The 22,557-nt window shown below is 42.0% G+C and overlaps 1 protein-coding gene across 1 annotated transcript in view; it reads right to left on the bottom strand.

The window, feature by feature from the left end:
* Nucleotides 1-2,724: 2,724 nt before the first annotated feature.
* ap3b1a (adaptor related protein complex 3 subunit beta 1a) overlaps nt 2,725-22,557 on the bottom strand; it is a 61,304-nt gene continuing 41,471 nt past the window's right edge. Inside the window, exons 23-27 of the mRNA XM_084382458.1 lie at nt 20,433-20,661; nt 17,736-17,820; nt 16,726-16,823; nt 13,816-13,954; nt 2,725-3,089 (exon numbers count right to left, since the gene is read on the bottom strand). Coding sequence (XP_084238584.1) covers nt 2,936-3,089; nt 13,816-13,954; nt 16,726-16,823; nt 17,736-17,820; nt 20,433-20,661 — 705 coding nt within the window. The 3' untranslated portion in view covers nt 2,725-2,935. The remainder of the gene's footprint in view (nt 3,090-13,815; nt 13,955-16,725; nt 16,824-17,735; nt 17,821-20,432; nt 20,662-22,557) is intronic.

Genomic DNA, 22,557 nt, shown 5'->3' with positions numbered 1-22,557 from the left:
AGTAAACACGACTGATATTCAGCATTTTCCGATTATCATCTGTGATTTTTCTGTCAGATCGCAGATCAAATAAACTCATTTAAAAACTTTGGCTCTGATGCAGCATCGTCTCTCACAATGTCCCGCCCACAACAATATCTGCTGGTAACAGTCACAAGTTACATCTTATAAACACTGAAGAATCTGAATCTGCAAAGTAACTAGTCACTAAATTTATCAAATAAATGTCGTGGAGAGGAAGATAAAGCAGCTAAAAATACTCAGGTTAAATGTTTTAAAACTAATTAAAATGATCACTTAAGTAAACTGTACTTTGTGTCAAAATTTAGAACTAGTGATGAAAAACACCAAAGATTTTAATATTTACTGGAAAATTAATATCAGTCTCAAATATCGTTTTTCTCCTGCACGTCTTCTTGATTTCTAATAATCTGTATCAGCCATGAAAAAGAAATATCAGTCGACCCCTCGTACGTACGAATTAAGTCTGCGAGGATTCAGTCTGAGTCCGGAGGGTGCAGATGTGGATTCAGACACTCTCATTTTTACCAAGTTTGAATAAATTCCCTCCAGATGTTTCTGAGACGTTCACAAGAGACGGACGGACGTAAACATTTGCTTTTTCTCAGACTCGGTGTGAATCTCTCGGTTTTCACAGACGACTTTGTTCATTTATCATTCACAGCCTGAGTTATAGAACATTTTATTCTGAAAAACATGGACTGTCTGTTCCGACCGTCACCGATTTGTGTCAAACAGGCTGAAGACATGAAACTAAAACTCAAATGTACAGTGTGCTTGTTTCATTAAGTGAAGCTGAAGTTGCAGCTGCAGTTTATTTGGAATAAATGCTAAAAGTTTTGATGCTCGCTGCTCGCTAACAACAGAGTCGACGGCGTTTGATGGAAACACGGAGGAGAAGACGAGGAGGAACATATGTGAGCGGGTGGAGTGACAGATTCATCACAATCATGATGTCATGAGTACATGGTGAGCGCCTCAGCCTGCCAATTAGCAGCGCTCATCATTAACGATTTTGTGTTTGAGCCACGTTCAGCCGAGTGACCATCAATCACCGCAGTCAGCCTGAGCGGAGCAGCGTTATTATTAGCAACACAAAGAAACAAAAAAAAAAGTTTGGTTTTAATAAATTCACTTTTTATTGTTCAGCAAAAGCGATACAGATAAAAAGACCTCGTTGGTTTGAGTCTAAGGTTTGGTTTTTCTAAATTACATTATTTTCACGTAGAAGGCACTTTGATGAGGGCGGAGAGCTGGAATGTAAAACTCACTCAGGCACAGAGAAGAGTTACTGTTGAAACAGCGTCCGGAGTTTAAGGTGTGAGGACAGCGGCTCTGAATGTCGTGTGGAGATCCTCCTTTTCTCCTCACGAACACGGGTCGTCTGGCTCGGACACGAATGTCGATGAAACACAGTCAAATATCAGAAACGTGTTTTTTTTAAAAAACATTGAAGAGAAATGGGCCTGTTGGGCAGCGATGTACTCGTTCTCCCACCGCGTGATGGCGCTGATCAGAAACACCAGCTGATTTCATGTTTTCCTGATGGCGCAAGTGTCACATTTAAAGGAACAGTTCACCCCAAAAATACACACCTTTCCTCTTACCTGTAGTGTTTTTTTTTAAATCCATCTAGAGTGTTTTGGTGTGAGTGGCAGATTTTGAGAGATGCGAGTCTTCTCTCCATTATAATGGAACTAGACGACACTAAACAGCAGCAGAAATCCTGACCTGGTGACTCCAGATAATCCAGAGACCACGCTGTGAGCACTTTCATGTCGATTCAGTTTGATACATGTCAGTTAAAATAGCAGTTTTGCTTGGATATGAAAGAAATCTCCTGGTGCATTATTAAAAAATGTTTTTTCCGGTTTTGGAGATTTGCTGCCTCTGGAGAAGTGAAAGGCATTTTGTTGTGATTTTAGCATCTAATCATCAAAAATGCAGCATTGAAAGAAAGAGAAAGTAATGACGGGTGTGTGACTGTATTTCAACAAGGGAAAATAAGAAAACATTTAAATGTTGTGTTTAAAACGACGGTGTGGCCTTCAGAGCCAGAGCCATTTTCCTGCAAAATGGAAAATTTACCAATATTTGATGCTTGATGGCTGTTAGACCCTCACAGGCATCAACGGGAGGAGGTATACGCTGAAGATCAATCTCAGGATTTACTTGGATCATTCAAATGAAGATGGATCTTTTAAACCTGGTCTATTAGCGGCATCCTCGCCTGCTGAGCTGTTACATTAGCTAGCATAGTTAGCTGCTTCTCGTCCATGAGTAGATGCTCGCTTCCTTCAGAGCAATGATACAGAAAGAAAATAGTTCCTGCTCACAACAAGGTCTGTGGATGATCTGGAGTGATCGAGACATGTTTTCTGGAAAAAGACATTTCAAAGACATTTCATTTTTTTGGCGCTTTGTGCATCACAAGCAAAGTGTCTTCTACTTCCATGACATTGGAGAGAAGGCAAACATCTCTACGGCTGAGATCTCCACACATCTGTCACTGAAAATATAAATATATGTATTTTTGATTTCGGGGTGGACTGTCCCTTTAAGCGACACATTTTCAAACGTATAACCACTTCAGTGTTGCCTTCTGTGAGTTTTAAAAGGAGAACATGACCTAATTCAAGACTTCATGAAGTTATTTCTGTGCTTCAGGATCAGAAAAGACAGACCGTCAAAAATAAGAGAAGCTGAGTGTTGTTCCAGTTTATTCTCTGTTCAGGCTCCAGTTCTTCAGCTGCTGTGTTTTGGATAAAGGTGCTACATGTTAAAGTACCGCCGGACTCGTCCTAAAGCACAGAAATAAAATACATGAAGTCTTTCGTTAGGTGTTGCTCCCCTTTACCTTCACTACAGGAAGAAGGGAGGAGGAGGAGGAGGAGGAGGAGGAGGAGGGGGGAGTCTACGCCTGAGCGAGGGCTTGTTTGAGGTCTCGGAGCAACATGGACGCCATGACGCTCTTCTCTGTGTTGATGGTGAGCAGGGCGGCGCACGACTCCTTCTGCTCCAGAGACACCAGGACCACGGCGGCGCTGCTGACGGTCCGCCCGGCAAACCTGCAGGTGAGTCAGAGGACACGAGTCAGCTTCACTAAACATCGAGGACAGACTGAAGCAGGAGGAGAGAAGAAGTAGCTCCAGTTTGTCATGGAACAGAAACAGTCTTTATCCACCAGTTTCCTGGGGACGATACCGGGGTTTCAGTGATGACGTACATCTGGAGCTTTCAAGGCTGCAGAAGCGTGAGCTTAGTGGGTTTAACAGTAGTAACAGTGTTAGAAGTATTCACTCAATACAGTCGCTAAACTAGATCTTCATGTACGAATGATACGCCGTACCAGTGGAGCGTCAGCGTCCTGTTATTATGGCAAACGCTGGTTCCAGTTAAGTGAGAGGACGTGTCCATAATTTGTGCAAGGCATCATGGGAGTGAGGAGTGAGATGAATAAAACCAGCTGACAGCATGTTCTGTGTTTCATCCAGAGGAACACGAGACAAAGCAGCTCGTTTCTTCAAGTTTAATTACATTTTTTTTTAAAAAGTAACTTCTCTGCTGTTTTTCCGTCGCGGCAGATGTTTAAACGTGGTAACGTGAAGGAAAGCTGACAAACGGAGTCAAAACAATTTTAAATAGCGACTGAATGTTTCCATCCATCTGTCGACCCCCTTTATGTGATTTTTAAAAAAATGTCTGCAAAAATAAAATGTGTGAACGTGCAGGAGAAAGAAACACAACACAAAATAATGACTTCATTTTAATTACGGTGTCTCGTCTGTCACTGTTCAACAACTGGTTACAAATACTGAGGCGACAAAATGGCTGAAATATCAGTTTGTGTAAAATGTGAAATTACTCGTATTTTAATTAAATACATTTTCTCAAACCAGTATTTTGTTTTATTTGGTTATATTTGAAAAACAAATATCTGTAATCTGTTATTGTAAAATACTCTGTAATACTGTAAAATCTCTTATTGTGGATTAAAACATTTTAACTGGTTAAATTCGTAACCGTGATTAATCATTAATCATTAACATCCCTGCTGCGCAGGACGAGGGCCTGTTGGTATTTCATGTCACTTAAAAATAAAAATGTACGTCACATTTCTCTGCAGGAACAAGACGACGGCTGTGGGATGAGACTCTGCAGCTGCAGCGGTCCAACAGTGTCACGTTCACTCTCTTATCTACGTTATTGAGTTTTATTCAGTGTAACTACAAAAATAAATAATAGTTTATATAAAACTCCATCTCTGTCAGAACTAAATATTATGTGAAATTATAATAAAGTGATTGTTCAACCAAAAAAACCTTCGAAAACTGCCCTTAAGACTCCATAATAATAATAATAATAATAATAATAATAATAATAATAACAATAATAATAATAATAATAATTAAATGTTACTAATAATAATATTTACTGTGATACCATGATGGTCGTCGTACAGTCTCAGTCTAACTCGTACACTGAATGAGTCGACGTCTTTATTTCTATTACTACATTTATATTCTTGTAAACAGTAAAGAACCAATCACAATGTTTGTTTATAAAAACCTCTGTTAGCTTACTTACAATTAGTTTCTTTTTTCACCTCTAATTAATCTTAAATGCATGTTTGATGCTTTAATACATCATTAATGAAAATACTTTCACTAAAAGGACGGCTTGAATTTACCCACAATTAGCAGTTAATGTAAGATGTCGCAGTTGTGAAGATATTAAAGACGCCGGCTAAACAATATAGTTCATGAAACAATCATCAGGTGGCTCCGACTCGTGTTTAACTACACATCTTTAAAAGTTACACTTACGGCTGAAAATGACAACAGAAATAAACAAGTTTGCTGTTGTTGCTGTTGCTGTTGCTGTTGTTGTTGTTGTTGTTGTTGTTGTGAGCACGACGTCACAGTGATTCCATCTTTATAAAAGGTGAAATGTGTTTTCATGTTGAATTTTAACGCCGTGCCTCATCTCTGAGACTTCCCCACTTAAAGAAAGAGCAGATGAGTTTGTCCCATCACTGAAGAAAATGTCTCCTTTTCCTTTTCAATAACAAATAAATCACGTTAAACATCAGGACGCGAAGCCAACAGCTGAACAGATAAATATCAAACAGAAAAAGAGATAAATGTGTCGCCTAAACACACATCCACACACTTAACTCACATTTCTCCCTCAAACTCATAAATCATCACGTTAGAAAACCCTCCAACACCTTGTAATGACTCTAAAGTGCGAGACAAAGCAGGAAAGTGATGTGACAGGAAATACAGAGAGCGGATCAACAGACAGTCTATTATCCCAGCTGACTAAAGAGCTATTAGGGCGGAGACACGCCCTTCAGCCTGGTTTTATGGACTGTGGGTGTCTATGATGGGAGCCTCTGGACGCCCCGTCCCACCCGCTCCCTCCGGGCCATCGGGAGGATTCTCAGTCCACCGTTTCCTTGGATACGGTCCCTGCAGACCGGGGCCAAATCTGGGCACACATGGTCCCCATTGAGAGTGCTAACAAGAGGCAGACAGGGGCTCTGACCCAGTGTGACCCTTTTTGAGGGGCGACAGAGGACCTCTGCAGCTCGGAGCCTCACGTGGCTAACTCCCAGCCATCTGCCTCCATTTAGCACTACATCCCCGCAACAAAGACCCCCCGTGGCAGCCCGCTTAGGCCTGACAAACAGCCCACAAAGAGCCCCACTTAGGCCTGACTAAAGCCTGTGAAGAGCCCCCGCAGGACGGCCTCTGGACAGGCGACGGCGTGCTGCGTGGCAGCAGCGACTAGCACGTCCACCAATTAGCACGCACACGTTAAAGACGGGGAGGGAGGACGGGGGACACCGAGGGGACGTGCATTCACAATGAAGCAGCGCTGGCTCGAAAACACAGTGTGTGTCTGGCTGCGTCTCTGGGGAGCTGCTAAATTACCATCAACAGAGGAGAGGGAGTTTATCAGGGAGCTCTCAGGGAGGAGAGAGAGAGTCCTCCTCAGGCTTAATTAAAATATTAGCCACTTCAGCAGGAAACACAAGCCATTCAACAAGAGGACTCATTTCTCTCAAAAATACCAACCCCTCCGCTCCGCGCTCGCTTCTTTAAATAATTCAGAGGTTGTATATCAATCCAAGTCTCTCAGTGTGAGCTCAGGATGTTTCAACCTTCAGAAAAACACCAAAATATTCTGCAAACTCAAACACTGTTACCTTCTGTGTGTTCTCAAATGACTCAAAGAGTTTTATTTAATGTGACTTTAACCTAAATGTAAATGACTGTACACGTGTTTTAAAAGCGTCGGAGAGGCTGCTCTTATTTTCAGTTTTGTTTCTTTAGCTGGATTTAAAATATTATTTTTGTTAATTTGACGATGTAAAGTTCTTGTATCCATGACGATGTTTGTGTTGAAAGTGACTGATGCATTTAAAACGTCTGTTTTATTGTGCGACATGAAAATTGGCTGAAACATCCTAAACACCAGAATAGACGTCGGCAGTGTTTCTGTGAACCACAGACGTGTTGAAACTTTACATTTCTTCAGGCTGAAATCTCAGTTTTATGCGGTGACAACACTGTGCTTGAAGTCTGGTTAGGTTGAAGCAGAAAACCAGTTGGTTAGTGTTAGAAAAAGATCACGATTTGTCTCAATATATCTGGTTCTGTCTCCACAGACTCGGCTGTAAACTGTCCCGATGTCTCGTTAACGTCTGACGCTGCGGACTGGTCGTACACATGAAAAGCAGTTGGTCACGCCGTGTGGGCCACGAGACTCTTAAGATAAATAAATGTTCAGTTTTGTAATTAAGTTTGAAATATTTAGGATTAAATATTTACATTTACAAACGGGAGTTAACTTCAATGTTATTTTTGATTCATCTGACCTGTTTTTATTCAGTGTTGTGTTGAAGTCGGCTTTACAGGAAACACAACTCTTATATTATTAGACTGGGAACAGACTTCGACACGTCGACAAGTATCTTATATCACATTAAAGACGGCGAAGTGTAACTGCATGTGTTTGCAGGTGTTCACAAAATGTTATGTGTAAGCAGATGGATTATTAATCTGCAGAAAGATCTTCATCTTCATCTTCAACAACTAAATAATCAAACTCTTTGTTTTCATGACTGAATAAACAAACTGACCTTAAAGGACAACACAATTTATACTGTTTTACTTTGCTTATATGTGGCGGACCCTGCCACCTTTCTAGCTATGGAAAAAAACCATATTTCTGAGTTTGTATTATTACTGCGTTAATATTGTAAATATTAAAACCTCTCCAAAATCTACAGAGCGCTCCTGTGACTCCAGTTTGTAAGTGGCCGATGTGATGTGAACGTGAATGAATCTGTGATTTGCAGAAACGTTAACTACCAACGTTTTATTCTGGCGACTGAGCTTGTTAAAAAAAAATCACCGTCAAAAAACAATAAAAGCAAAATCATTTTTAAAAATAATTTTCCTGACTAATTTTCTGTGTTTCCGTCGTAAACACATGAAAACATGCTGGTCCCGTCTCTTGCCCCCCTCCCGTCAGCAGCCCGAGGTGTCTGTGTGGTCCCTGTGGCTTCGCTAATGGATTTAGGATATAAATCTATCATTTACTCAGCCAGTTAACACCACCCCGAGGCTGCTTTCATTCCGTCTCAGGAGACGCTGCTGTGGGCCTTTGTTCATGTGTGGTAATAAGAGCCAGTGAAAGAAACAAGAGCGTGTTGTGATTGTGTTTGATTTCCGAGCGTATTCGCTTTGAATATTCTCACTTTGCACGTTCAGGTGCACGGAGCTGATCCACATCACATCAGACCTAACACAACATCAGTGCATTTTTAGCTACTAGAAGGGAAAGATTAAGGACAAGCGGGCCTTAAACGGGTCATTGGTATTCTCCTGCACTCTTCACACACCGGGCTAAACACTGGATTAATTGCAGTGTATGGAAAGAAAAGCAAAGCATAACCCCTGGACTTAGAGCAGGCGGATTGGCATCGATCGTCAGGGCTGCGGCTAAGCATCGCTCTCCAATTATCTGCGATTCTCCTCAGTGCAGAGAGCCTGTGTGTGCCATCTGCCTCCCCTCCACCCTCCACCCTCCACCCTCCACCCTGCCACTGCAAACACAAAATGGGCTTCACCTTTACATTCGCCCTCATGCAGAGAGGACAGAGGATTCTGCAACCGAGAACGCAGGACTTAACCCACAGCGAGTGCACGAGGCCCCGAATCTTAAACAAACATCTGACAGAACGGAGCCGCTCAGGCGCTGAACGCGACCGCAGTGTGTGACGATTATAACTAAAATCAGAAAAACCAAACGTGTGGCGGCTGCTACTGTTTCCAGGCCATGTGGACAAGTGGACGAGTGTCCTTCAACTGAGTGGTCAGTGAGGCCAGAGCACATGCGAGCAGACTCAGACCAGGCAGATGGCCAGAACTATTAGCCCCAATTAGAACCAGGACCTCTCCACACATCTCCAGAGCTCGGCCATACGGACAGACCGCAGCGCCGCGCTCCAAGGGCAGGAGACGACAAACGACTACCGAGGCTGGAGAAGAATTTAACTCAGCGAGGACTCGAGGATCCCTACGACTGGTTAAACATGCAAATACGACTGCAGCACAACCGTATCACAAGTGTTACACTGCGCTCCTCCGAAGATAGATCATAACCAGAGAGCAGACGTCTAATTAGTCGGGTTATAAATGACAGCCAATTAAATTTGAAATAGGAACAAGAATTCACTGAAGAAAGGAGAATTCAGTGTTTAGAGGAACATGATCTAATTATATCAAAGTGTAAAGTAAAGAGAAAGCATAGCTTATAAATCAAAGGCTTCAGTTTTTTTCTCTTTTGAAAATTAGGCTCTAACCAGAGGGATTGGCAATGCATGCAGGATTCGATCAAATTTGCTTTCAAACGGACTGAAAAATAGAGCACATTTATTCTATTCCGCCTGTTTAGACATAAACAAGAACAGCGTTTTCTACATTTGCTTTCCTGCTTGATTTATTGCCATCCTCCTTTCCAGCAATCAATTTCTGTGTTTCAGTGGCATCCACCCCCCCCCACCCTCCGCCCGGCCTGATGCCTGTTTGGGAAAAGCAGTGCTGCACCCTGCTGATGGACGAGGGGAGTGCAGGCTGCTGCTTTGTTAAACCGAACCCGTGTTATCTCCTCTCGTTCTCAGGCTTCGTATTAAAACCCAAACCGTCCCTCCCTCCGAGAGCAGAGCCTTCGTGTGATCGTAGCCGGATCAGAGGAGCTTTTCTCTGGGGAGATCAGAGGAGAAGAAGACGGCTCCTGGATGGAGGTCACCTCACATCACGTTTAATACCAAGTGACCTCCACAATAAGCTCTCAGTGGGTGCATCCGATCAGATCGATCTCTCTGCTCTGTGTGTGCGTTATTCAAAGCATGTAGAGCAGGAACACACACAAAAACGCCACGATTACAATCACTAAAATGATTATTTGAACAACATTAAAGAGGCCGAACAATCTCTGGTTTCTGCTCCTCAAATATGAAGATGTGTTGCTCCTCTAATATACTGCAAAACCCAAAATCTTACCGATTATATGTGTCGAAAATATCTCATTACACTTAATACAAGACACAACCTCCCAACACGCCACATTTCAGTGCGATACAGGGAAATGTCTTTAAACATCAAATCTGATCTAAAGAAATTTGTCGCTTGCAGATTTGTATTTACTTATTACAATAAAAAACACCTTGTTTTCTTTTGAGTGTAATAAATTGAATATTTCTGCGATCTTTAAACTGTTGTGCAAACATTAGCAAACATCATCTTTGACTCTAAGAACCAGCATTTTTCTCTGTCATTTATTTTTACAATTAATTTCAGATAAACAGATCTATCAATAACATAAATAATTGCTGGTTATAGTTGTAATTATTACACGGCTCTTGTTCTCCAGGACTCTGTGGGGATGTGTGCAGGAGAAAATGAGCAGTAAATAAATAAAGAGTACAGTGAGTACAGTATGATGAACGTTAAATTGTTTTAAATTGGACGTCAAATGGAAAATGAAGCTGTTTCTAAACAACACAAACAAAGAAAAAAACAAACAAACTGGAAGGAGCATGATGACAAGGGCTGCAACTAAATATTATGTTCATCATCTATTGCTTGATGGTAAACAGTGTCCATCATATGTTCAGTTCAATTAACTAACAGAAAATTAAAGATTTTCACATCCGAGAATCTGAAACGAGGGATTGTTTTCGCTTTAAAATGACTTAAATGATTAATTAAATAATGATCAAATTAGTGCAGATAACTTTACGTCGATCAACGAATCATAATTCACAATAATTCAATCCGTTAAAGCTCCGACGCGTTACTTTCATTTGTGTTGATTCTGGCGGCCCCTGTGGAGGAAAGCAGTATGACAACCGCCACCTTGTTTTTAATATTATTATTTTATCTATTTAAACACAGATGTTTGCAAGTGTTTATAAGTGGTTATTCAAAACTAATAACTGTAATATGACGGTGTAACAAAGTCAGATTTGTTTTAGTGCCGTAGCACCAGACTACAGAGCAGCTTCTCCTCAATTCAACCTCAACACATAAAAAACAGTTCCTCTGCCTTTTCAGCTGTATTTTGTCTTCGCATTGTGATGTCGTTATCTACGTATCGTGAATGCCGGTTTGAAGCGACTCAAGTCTCGGTGGTGCGAGGAAACACGTATCAACGGGGGAACAGACTTCGACACAACACCGGAGTGTCGCCATCCAGTGAATGTTCTTCCAGTTGTGGCACCGTTACCTGGGGACAGTGACCGAGGAAAACAATGCCTCTTCCTGTTTGGTCGCACAATGGCAGATGTGCTTTTTTGTTTCTACAGCTGTTACACTGTGACATCAGTATTTACTTCAGAACGATAAGTCACAGTTGTCTATCGCCTGTTTAAATAACCTAAACACAAAAGCATCAAGTCCTGCTTTCTTCGAGATGTTTTCTCAGAAACACGCCTGTCAAACCTGCTTGTTTTTTGTTTGAGGAGACAAGGACTGACGATTTTGTCAGCGAGGAACCTCATCATCTCTTATAAATGGACCTCCTAAGGACAGCATGCTCATCATGAGGACACCAGCGGACAATATGGAGGAGGGTGTCTTCATTATTATACGACCACGGGGCAACATTGGGAGACTGTCATCCTGTTTAGCTGGAGAGAGATTGATAGCGGGGCGTCATTTGAGTGATTGGTTATTCTGAATGAAGTATGAGCTTATTGGACGCAGAGCTAACATTGATTTCCACTCACTCCTTCTACTCTCTGTGCCCTTGTGCTACCGTCTCACCGTCCCTCACTGATCCACCGTCTCCTGCGTTTTCCCTCCATTCCAGTTCACAAAAAAAATGATCACCTGAGACGAAGAGACGCGGGGAGACGTCTGCAGAGCGAGGTAACAAAAGACAGGCCGAGAGACGACGAGGAGGAGGAGGACGGCGCATGGCGCAGAGGGATGGAGTGAAAGACAAAGAGGAAGTGAAGGAGAGACAGCGGCGTGGAAGGAGAGACAGATGGGGGTGCAGAGATGAAGTGAAAGAGAGACAGAGCAGGAAACAGAGGGAGAGAGGGAGGTGTAATTATCTATCAGGTGTTCGGGTGTGCGTGACAGAGGAGGAAGCTCATTAGCACACTCTGTGTACACCAATTACACAGCCAGGCTTCTCAGGGCATTCCCCTGGCATGTGTGTGTGTGTGCGACTGCAGGGGACACACACACACACACACACACACACACACACACACACACACACACACACACACACACACACACACACACACACACACACACACAGTTTAACTAATCTCCACCTAAAACACAATCGTAACAGGCACATTCATTTTGTCTCAGACGCAACAAACAGACTCAGATTTATGTGACTGTGACTCACGACAGAGTCAGAGAGACTTTAGGATCTGATCGTTTCTGTGGGTTTAAATATCGACTGCATTCATAAAAGCATAGTTATTAAAGTACCAACACGTAGTAATAGAGTGAAAAGATAAAGACATGGTGTTAAAATATTACTGAAAGTCTGAAAGTATCTGATATTAAATGTACGTTAGTATCAAAAGTACTTTTCTGACAATAAACAGGCTTAAAGAAGTATTTCACGTAAAGTAAATTATACATATACTGTATTTACATTTATGTACAGTATATATTGGGTTGACTGATTATAAGAATCAGTGTTTTTTTATTTTATCAAATTGTCAATAAAATAAATGAATTACTTCCACCAAGGAGGTTGTTTTCACCAGTGTCTGTTTGCTTGTTGGTTAGTTCGTCAGCAGGATTACAGAAAAAACATTGAGCCGATTCCCATGAAAACTTGGAATAAGGACGAGTCTCGGCCCAGAAAAGACGCTGTTAACTTTTGGTGAAAAAGGGACAGATCGATGCAGATTGATGTTGACTTTTTCTACATTTTTGTTTAAAGGGGCATTATGTAGTTTTGGAGAAGAAATTCAAACTGAGAATTTTAATATTTACAACATTAATGAGGAAATAATACAAACTCAGAAATATGTATTTTTGCTATCAGTGAATAAACAAGCTGCTCTCAGAGGAAAATAAGGGCCCAGAACACTGTTTGAAGCTAGAAAGGTGGCAGGGTCAGCCACATATAAGTAAAACAGTATAAATTGTGTTTTTGTCCTTTAAGGTCAGTTTGTTTATTCAGTCATGAAAACAAAGAGAGTTTGATTATTTAGTTTAAGTCAGTGAAGATCTTTCTCTGAAAAAACTACAGAGTGCTCCTTTAACTTCTCACAGAATAATACATGGATCTTGAGGACATTTCTTTTAGGTGGCTGGTATCTATCAGTGAGTAGAAAAGGGGACTGTTGGGCCTTGGCGGAGGTATGCGCTCTACTGAGTGCCATGCTGGTTTGAGTATGCATGCAGCATTCAATCTGCAAAGTAACAAGTAACTTAAGTTGTCAAATAAAAGTAGTCGAGTAAAAACTACAGAAAAGGTTGTGAAAGAATTGCGACAGATACTAAAGTGCATCTCGTCTCTGGAGGATAAAATATGCGTTTCTAATTTACATCAAACATACAAATGATATTTTCACTATAATTTCTTGTTATTTATGCGCCAACATTTACACCGCCGCCGCCGACACCGACATATCTACAAGAAGCTCACATCCAGTTGACTTTTCATTCTAGTTTCTGATTTCAGATCCACTATTAATCATAAAAATGAAACATATTTATCCATGAGATCATCACAAACATATGAAGCTGCACGAACACTAACAAAGCTGTATTTCATTTAACAACATTAACCTTCAGATACATTAACAGAATCTATTCCCACCGTAACAAACTGATGAACAATAAAAGTTCAATTATGCATCAAACATCCGACCAGTTTAGGAAATTAAAACAAAGGTCGAAGTTAATCTGATTTAGGTGGAGTCTCACATGATAACAGAGCAGCGTGTGTTTGACTCCTCTGTTATAAATCCTTGTGAATCTCTCACTTGTTGTGAATACACTCTCCTTTCTTTATCACCTCGTGGCTGAACCTTTCCAACAGCTGATATGAAGCTGTAAACACCTGTCCGTCAGTGTGAAACGCTCTGACAAGTCTCCCGGTCTTTGGCTCATTTAGGAGAAACGTGAAAGATTTCCACAGTAATGATCACAGCTCGAGGGGAGACGACAGAGACCCTCACATTTATCTGAACAACATCAGGCTGTATGTCACGTAAGTAAGCGGAGGTACATTCACCTGTGGAAGTTGTTCTGGCTCGATGAAACCACCCCGATGTTGGCGACAGACAGGACCTGCTTGCCGATGGCCAGGCTGGACGTGTTTGCTGTTGCCATGGTGATGGTTGCCGAGGTCTCGTTCATGCCCAGGAGTTTACCTGAGAGGATGCAGAAAACGTTCAGCCATCAGACGTGGACCCAAAAAGGTAAATTATGTCTCTACTGTGGTTCTGCCTTCAACATTTCCACTAGAGATGGAACCGTCTCAGACAGTCGCAGACTCAACAGATCATTCTCCCGTCACCACATCACCAGACACACGACCGTTTCAATGATCATCCTTCACTTGTTTGATTACGGGGACACGATTGTATCATTCTTCTATCTGATTTACTACGATACTTCCTTCAAAACACACCACACCTTCTTTATCCTCTCGTCAAAAAGCTCTCGTCTTAACAAACACTGGTTTACGATTATTCACTCCTACTTAAGTCAGTTACTGCAGCTAATATTAGTGGCCAAGTACAGTTAGTGGTGCCACAATACTGAATACCTCAAAAACACTGCTATTTAATACCATTCTCGATACCAGAGAACATTTACACAACATTGAGGGTGTACAATTTTATTAAAGGTTAAATATAACAAGGCTAAAATATGACGAGATGTGACTTTTATGTTCTTGGATTGTAGCAGAGAGCAGAATGACTGTAGTTAACATTTAATATCATCATCACTATTTTAAAAACAGTTTTTTAAATCTTAAGATCAGAAGAAGATTTAGAGAAACTTGAATTCAGATGGTGGACGGTTGTATTTTTCTGTTTAGAAGGAAAATATGTGTCAAAATATTTCCTTTCTCCACTGAAGTGAACTGGCTGCTTTTACATCTCCCAGCTGAAACCACGGGGCTGTCAGACGCTCACCTCTGAGCTACAAAGAGGTGTTAGGAGCTAGCTGGTTAGCATGCTAACTTCAGCAGACATCACTGTAGCACAGAACAGAGACGTCTCTGACACAACGTCAACACTGTTGTTTCTTCACTCTGTTCATGATGTTGGTTCATTTTTTGAATGTTTAAAACTAAAATTCTGGTCACATCTTACAAATCGTTCCTTTAAGGGCCGACCTATGGATTTTTGTAAATGATACTTGATACTAATAATAACATTTTCATTTTGTTGAATTCTTCTCGCTCTTCTTTGTCGGTTGTTCGTTTGTTCGTGTCTTCTGGCTCTTTGTCTGGCAGTCGTCGTTAATACGAATTTGTTCTCAGTGTCTTTCCTGGTAAAACAAAATAAAATAAATGCCCTGCAGAAAAGTTTGTGCTGCCATGAGCAAAATTAATATTCTACAGTCAGTGTTACACATCTAAAATGTCCTTTACCTTGCTGAGTATTTCAAGACCTGGTTTCAGGACCATCAGTGATGGACCAATAAGATAAAATGGATTTAGACGGTAACTAAACATTAAAAAAGGATTCCTTCTTCAATAATGCAAACAGGGCTTTAAAAAAAGGCTCTTAACTGGAGGCAGAGGGCGAGTTCATGTGCACTTAGTAATGAGCAAGGGTTTGAAAGAAAGAATGGAGATAAATATGCACAAGTTAGGCAGAAATAAAAGAGGTCTTAAAGGCAAACACAATGAAAACCTGTTGACTGAAAGAATTAATTAACTTCACTCAATGGGTATAAAGCAGCAATTTGCCAGAGAGAGAAAAAGGTCCAGTAAAGCGAGTTGTTCGACTCTGTTCAATCCCGTTTTTTGTCTGAGTGCAGGTTGTATTCAGCAGAGCTCAAAACACAGTGAATGAAGATTAATTAAGGCAGCAGCAGCATTTAGCGGGCACTTAAGAGCACACTGATGGCTCAGATATGAGTACGCTCTCAGCTCTCAGCGGCTGCCGCAGTATGCAGCGCTGCAGGTGTGTGTGGTTTGTATGTTTGTGTTGGAAACACCAGTAAGTGCTTCGTAAGAGGCAGGAAGTGTGCCTTAATGACAGAGGGGAGGACGTGTTGGTACGAGGCAGGTTACTCAAATTTTATTTATTTTATTTTATACTTGTATCATGTTTTTTTAGACGGCAACTTTTTCTGTGACAATTAAATCACCTTTAAAGGATTGTTCTCACATTTTCCTATTTTTTTTATTTCTATCGACAAGGGATCATATTTCTTCTTCCTCTGATCCATAGAGCTCCACTGTCGTCCAAAAACTATTTAAAACACAGTAATGAGCCTGGCTGACATGTTCCTTCTGTTCTCCAGCTACAATGATATTTTATAATGGCAGATTTTGGTGAATATTGACGATAAGTGTGAAAACTGAGACTTGAGGATATTTTCCAGCCGTGTTTGTGGCGACAGAAGCAGATATTAAGGCCAAAACATTATAGTTAGTGTTTTTTTTGTTTTTGCCTTAACCTAACCAGACCTCAAGCACAGCGTCACAGCATAACATTGAACATTTAAGGTAAAGGCACTAGTCTCGTCAAAATATCTATTTATCGGTGCGTATCGATTCTGAATATTTTAAACAGTTTCAAGACATCTGTACCAGCAGTTAGCGTAGCTGCGATAGCGTCAGTTCTTTCAGAACTGGAGAGTTAATTTCATTAAAGAAGAGCAAAGAAAGACACTGGAGGCTTTTCTCTATTGGGAAATAGTTAGCTAGCAAATAGGAATTTTGCTCTTCTTCCAACTGACTTCAGGAAGAGTTTGACTGGTTGAAGTCAGCAGTAATAGACGCTGATAGACAGATGATTCGTCCAATCACCTGCAGAGTATTTATTTATTTTTGTGTCCAGCGGTGCCTTTCCAGATGCTTCTGTGTAACAAACCATCCGGCACTTGATCTTCAATGTGTTTTCAGCTTAAATGTTTTCGTATGTTTTATTTTGCAAACACTGATGACAATCTAACTCACCTTGCTCCTTGCTGAAGTCCTCTTCTGTCATGGTGCTGGGCATTAGCAGCTCTCCTACAGCCGGCTGGATGGACACACTGAACTGGTCCTCCTTGGTGCTGAGGGAGGAAAACAACAACAAAGGAAGACGACTTGTTTGCAGGAGCTCTGACAAACACAGAAAAGAAAAACAGAAAAAACCATACACGCAGAAAGCCCAGAGATCCCAAATAGATGTGAAAAGACGTTATTTACACCCTTTTAGAGGCCAAAAAGCTTCACTGTAGCTGCTCAGATAGAAGCGTTGCCGTGCACCCCGTTTGAAGTGGGCGCACGAGCTCGACTGCACATTGAGGGTTTAAAAAACATATTTCCTTTGTGAATGCTGCAGCTCTGTTTTGCTGCGAAGCTCCAGAAATGTTTTGTGGACTGGAGCATGGAGGGAGGAGATGATGACTGGATTTATACTTTTGGGTGAACTGTTCCTTTAAGCAGGAATCTTGTAAATCACGACTTGTTGCTGAATATTTTCTGTTCTGTGATTTAAATTCATCTTGACGTGATTGAACATTTGAGGACTTGCGGTGTAGTGTGTGTGTTTTGTGCACATTTATTTGTTTGTGTATTAAACATTTCTCCTCTGATTGCCTTGCGACTCACGCTCTGTGAATGGCATTTTGGGCCCGATTGATTCCCCCCATCCTGAACAGATTTTCTGATAAGGTTATTGATCGGCTGAGCGGTGGTGCCGATGGCATTCTGCAGGTTGATTTGGGCCGGGGCTGATTACTGGAGGAATAATTGTTATCCCAGTGAACCGGGATCAATCGTGGCTGATGTCTCACCTGGGAGCGCTGGCACAGAGCGGGTAGGAAAAGGAGAATTAACAAAGAACAAATGAGAGAGGCGAAAGGTAAGAGAAGAAGAAGGAGACACTTGAGGGAGAAAAAAAGAAGGTGAAAGAGATGTACAGCTGAAGGTCTGAGAGAGAAAGAAATGACTTGATATGAGTGGATGTCAGGTTGTCTCACCACAACTGGAAGTTGGCCGCTTGTGTCGAGTCGCTGAAGTCAATACCCATGGAAACCGTCACCGAGGCCTCTGGCTCCAGCCGCTCTGAGGACGGGAGAGAGGGGAGGAGAGGGAGAGTGAGTGACAAGGGCACAGTGTGCAGTGTGGAGAAGGATGGAGCAAAGGGAGAGAGGAGGAAGAGATGGAGGAGGAGGAGGAGGAGGGCAGCAGCAGAGTGGAACAGACAGGCATCCACACCACTTGTGTTTTCTACTTCACAAAGCAAGGCCACCGTGTGTGAGAAATCTATCCTTCAATCTCACTACACACACCTCTAGCCTCGGGGAAAAAAAACACATGAAGGACTAGCATATTTCCAAAACAACAGGCCTGTCAAAGAGAGCATCAGCATCAAGAGAGACGGGCTGAGGGAGACAGACAGAGCGGGAGAAACGAGAGCGAGACCGAGAGTTAAAGTAAAGCCAAAAACTGCTGAAGAGAGAGTCTGGAGGAGGAGGAGGAGGAGGGGGAGGTTAAGGATGAGAAGAACACAGACAGACAGAAACATCCTCCACGCTCCCCCAGTCGGCCGGTGCTTCTCTCTCCGTGGAGCAGGGCTGTTGTTCTGTATAACTCTTTCCACAGACAGAGGAGGCTCCAGAGGAAACCTCTGAAAACAGAGCCATCATGGACTCACTTACAATCCGCCTTCACAGATACTCTACCCGCCATTTTCTGCTTTTACCTTTCCGTTTCTTTACAGTCTCTGTATCGTTCTCCTGAGGCCTCTGCATGAGATAAACTATTCAGATTTCTATCTGACAAGAAACTGAGAGACAAGATTCAATAAGGGCGTTAATTAAAGCCGCAAAGTAACCGGTGTGTCTGTATCAGTACGGATGTGGACATTTCTTGACTCTTGATGGAAGATTCTGCCTCGATGCAGAGACAGATTATAATCTGGTGATAGCAGACTGTGTTGATTGCTGAGTTTCTGACCTCAGCTGGACAATAAAGTTGTAAAGTTACATTCACTCTCTTGCATTTAATTGCTGATGAACATTCGACTGCGTTACTTGTTTTGGAGATTTCACAGAGGGAGGCAAAGATCAGCAGTGAGGTCTTCTGAAAGTCGACATCTCAGGGTTGGATTTTATGAACTGACTAACAAACTGGGCGAGACACGACACTGTGTCACTTCTGCCTCGCAGCAGTTACCAACCAAGTCAGCTGTCTGCTCAGAGAGACGTGTGTGCAGCAGTCATGTTTGTGATGTTTGTCCAGTCTGAGAGCTGCTGTGTGAAAACGACGTGTGATGCACTGCAGACGGATTCATGTGTAGTTTTTCTAATGTTCATGTACTGATATGAGTCACGCACACGATACGGATGATGGCCAACATAACAGAATAAAACCCATCCGGTAACACAGATCACATCAAACTCACAAAGCTACTTGGTGTTTAATTTTCTTGCTTTTATGTATGAAGTGTTTAAAAGGACATGTCAGTTACCAGTTGTTACTAATTAATTAACGAGAAAGATATTAATTGATTATTTAATAACATGTTGGTGAACCAGTGACCAAAATATGTGTTCATTTGCTGCTACGACTTCAACAAACATTCATGTGGAGAAGAGCACAATGGACATTATCATGCTGCTTTTAGAGGCGACGTGCAATAATACTTATTAAATACAAACCCTGTCGTGTATTATAACTCACGAACACACAAAGCAGCTTTACAGAAAGCTTTGTCTGTATTCATCCTCTGCAACTTATCCGAACCAACTGCAGCCAGCAGCTCACAGTGTCCAGGCTCAATCGATCCAAATTACCCACTGTTTGGCTGCTCGAGTTCCTTCAATGCCCAATCAATCCGCTGCAATCGACAGTTTTAACGTGCTCCACCGCACACCATGCCTCTGTGTGTGTGAGTGTGTGTGTGTGCATGAAAAGAAAGTCTTGAGGGAGCAGCGTTCTTATATTATACTGAGTGCAGCGATCATACAACAGTGTGACAAGAAATATGGAGACAGTGTCTGTTTGTTTGTCCTGATCGATACTAATGAACAGGGATTAGCTGGAGTAATATTGGCTGTTTCAGGCTGGAGGAATGGGACGAGGCTGAACGCAAACAGGCTTAAAGGTTCCTGATAACATACTGATCATTTAATATCTGTCTGAGAAAACAATCAGAGTGTACGTAGAGCTGAAGACGCCACGATGAATGAGGAGGAGAGACGACAGGAATGGGGTTGTTTACCTGACAGAGTTCAGGCTGGAGTCGTCACCCAGCATGTGAGGACTGACGACTCGTTTAAAACTCGGCAGCATTATATTATAATGAGAACAGGGGATAATACAGAAGGCCACATACTCATTTTCTAAATGAGGCTCTAAATCTGCCCAACTTTCTTGGGAGAGCTGGAAAAATCAGTCAACAAATTGTTGTCATTTAAATGTGCTGGTTCCAGCCTCTTAAAGACATGATGTGTTATATTTCTGCATTTAAATGTCTAAAAACAACTTGACCTTCGTTATATGTGTTGAGTTGTGTACCCTAACAACTGTCGAAATAAATCCTAATGTTTCTCAAGGTAACGGTGCGTTTCATTTGGTCGCCTGTGACTATAACTTCCAGGAGAGACAGGAAGGAAGGATTTATTATAAGCTACTTCGTAGAAACACGCTGATGGAAGTTCTGTTATACTCACCGATGGTGTTGAAGCAGTGGATGTTGAGGCTCGCTGGGCTTCGGTCTCCTATATGGATCTCCTCCAGGCTGTGGTCTGAGCTGTTGGTCAGTATGACCTGCACAGCCACCATACTGGGCTGGTACAAACAGGGCTGCCGGGGGAAATGGTACTTGGCTGACAGACCTTTTCCTGTCATGTGGTGAAGCAGCTCATAGGTTTTCACGGGGCCGAAAGATGGAGTGGTGACCTGGAGGGACACATGAAATAAAACCTCCACAATCTCTGAATCTGAGCGGGGTATTGTACAGAAGTTTTGTGCAAACAAAGAACACAGAAAAAATAAATCAAACTTGTTGATTATCAGAGAAATGAACTGCAGTATGGGCTGAATTGAGCGCTGCAGGAAACAAAAGCCTGAGAGCAGAAGCAGAGAGGGAAGATGAGAAAAACAGTACACACAGAACATTTTGCCCAGAAGCATAAAGCTCTCCACATCAACAACGATATCCAGGGACGCCTCGTACATTACAGCGTAAATGCATCCACACAAGAGGACAGATTAATACAAGAAGCTCCGCTCTTTTCATCACCTATATTCATGCAATTCAACGCGTCCAATCCGCCGGCAGAATGCAGCACTTCTGAGCGGAGTGGGACTGAGGGTTGGCTGATGACACCCCGCCAACCCTCCCTTCATTAACTCTGTAGGGTAAAGAGGAGCCCATTTAAGAAATGTCCTCAATCAGCCCAGTTAGGTGGAAATGGGCTGGATGCTCGGTCAAACCCGGCTGAATAAAAACAACCTCTAATGAATAGAAACACAAGTGCCTGCATGGGCCCGACCCGCCTCTCACAGGCCTTTTTTCAAGGGGCTTTTACCTTTTCAGAGGCAGGAAATTGCATTACCTTTGAGAGATGTAGAAGAGAAGGGAGGTGGAAGTGGTGGTGGTGGATTTTTTTCTCCTCAAAATTAACATCTTGTTACTTGGATGAACATTGTTCACACTTGGTGGCAACTGTCAGCTCCCATTAGAGAGACGAGGTGGGTCGGCCCACACAGCGCACTGTCAAACGTGAGAATATTCACATGACAAGGAGAAACTTAAGAAACACCTCTCGTGTATCGCAGTCGTATAAAAACATCACAGAAGTCTGACAACTTTGATTTTCTCCTGTCGTTTTCCACACAGGTCAAAGAGGTCTGCCTGTCTTGAGTGACGGCTCTAATTGGTTCAACACATCAGGCAGGATGCAGCCTTTTCACACCTTCTCATACACTTAGCACCTCGATGGTTTCATAACACTCGGATGTATGTCGGAGTTCAGAGACTGAAAAACTGTTATTTATTACCTCAGAGGGATAAAAACAAACGACCCATCCAACTCTGACACAAGTTGTGAGAGTGACAAAGAGGAGGGTACAAATATTCAAAAATATCACGAAGCTTCACGTGAAAAAACAACAACCAGTGGTAGAAAAACAGATGTGATAAATAACAGACTTAAACGATTACGCATACTGATTAAGCTAATTGAATAGGACTGATAATAAGATATGAAGTGCAGAGCTCACAGTGTTGAGTGGTGTCAGCGTACATCGTTTCACTGAAGCTGGATGAAGCGGCAGTGTGTTCGGACTCAGCTCAGAAGTGTTCGACTTGTCACGTCGGTTTGTGAGGATGAAGAATCGGTTTGACATACAAGAAGAGCGGCGGAGATGAGTTTCAATGTGTTCACTTCACTATCACTGTACAGTAGCACCAAGACGTGGCTGGTTTGATGGTTTAAAGATTAGATTTATTTACGGAGTTACAGATGAGTCATTATCATAAAACATGAAGCTGGACTCTTCAGTCCTGTTCACTTATTATCTGACAAACTGTTTCAGACGTTACTCAAAATCACAGAAGCTGCAGTTTTTGATAAATATGTGAAAAACAGCATTATGATGACGATCTTGAGCTGCAGAGACGTCCTGTTTGGTTCAGACCCAACAAATGTCACAATTATGAACATTATGACGTCACAGTGAATTTAACCTCTGAAAACATAACTTCTCTGGCCACGGCGATCCAGAGCAGCCAAAGCTGATTTAACTTATTCTGATACAGACTTTTAGTGTTTTATGCTTTTTATTTTAATT

Source organism: Pagrus pagrus (assembly GCF_965226575.1).
Source record: "Pagrus pagrus genome assembly, chromosome: 19".
NCBI lineage: Eukaryota > Metazoa > Chordata > Actinopteri > Spariformes > Sparidae > Pagrus > Pagrus pagrus.
Note: the sequence above shows the minus strand (reverse complement) of the source record. Positions and strands in the feature narration are given on the sequence as shown.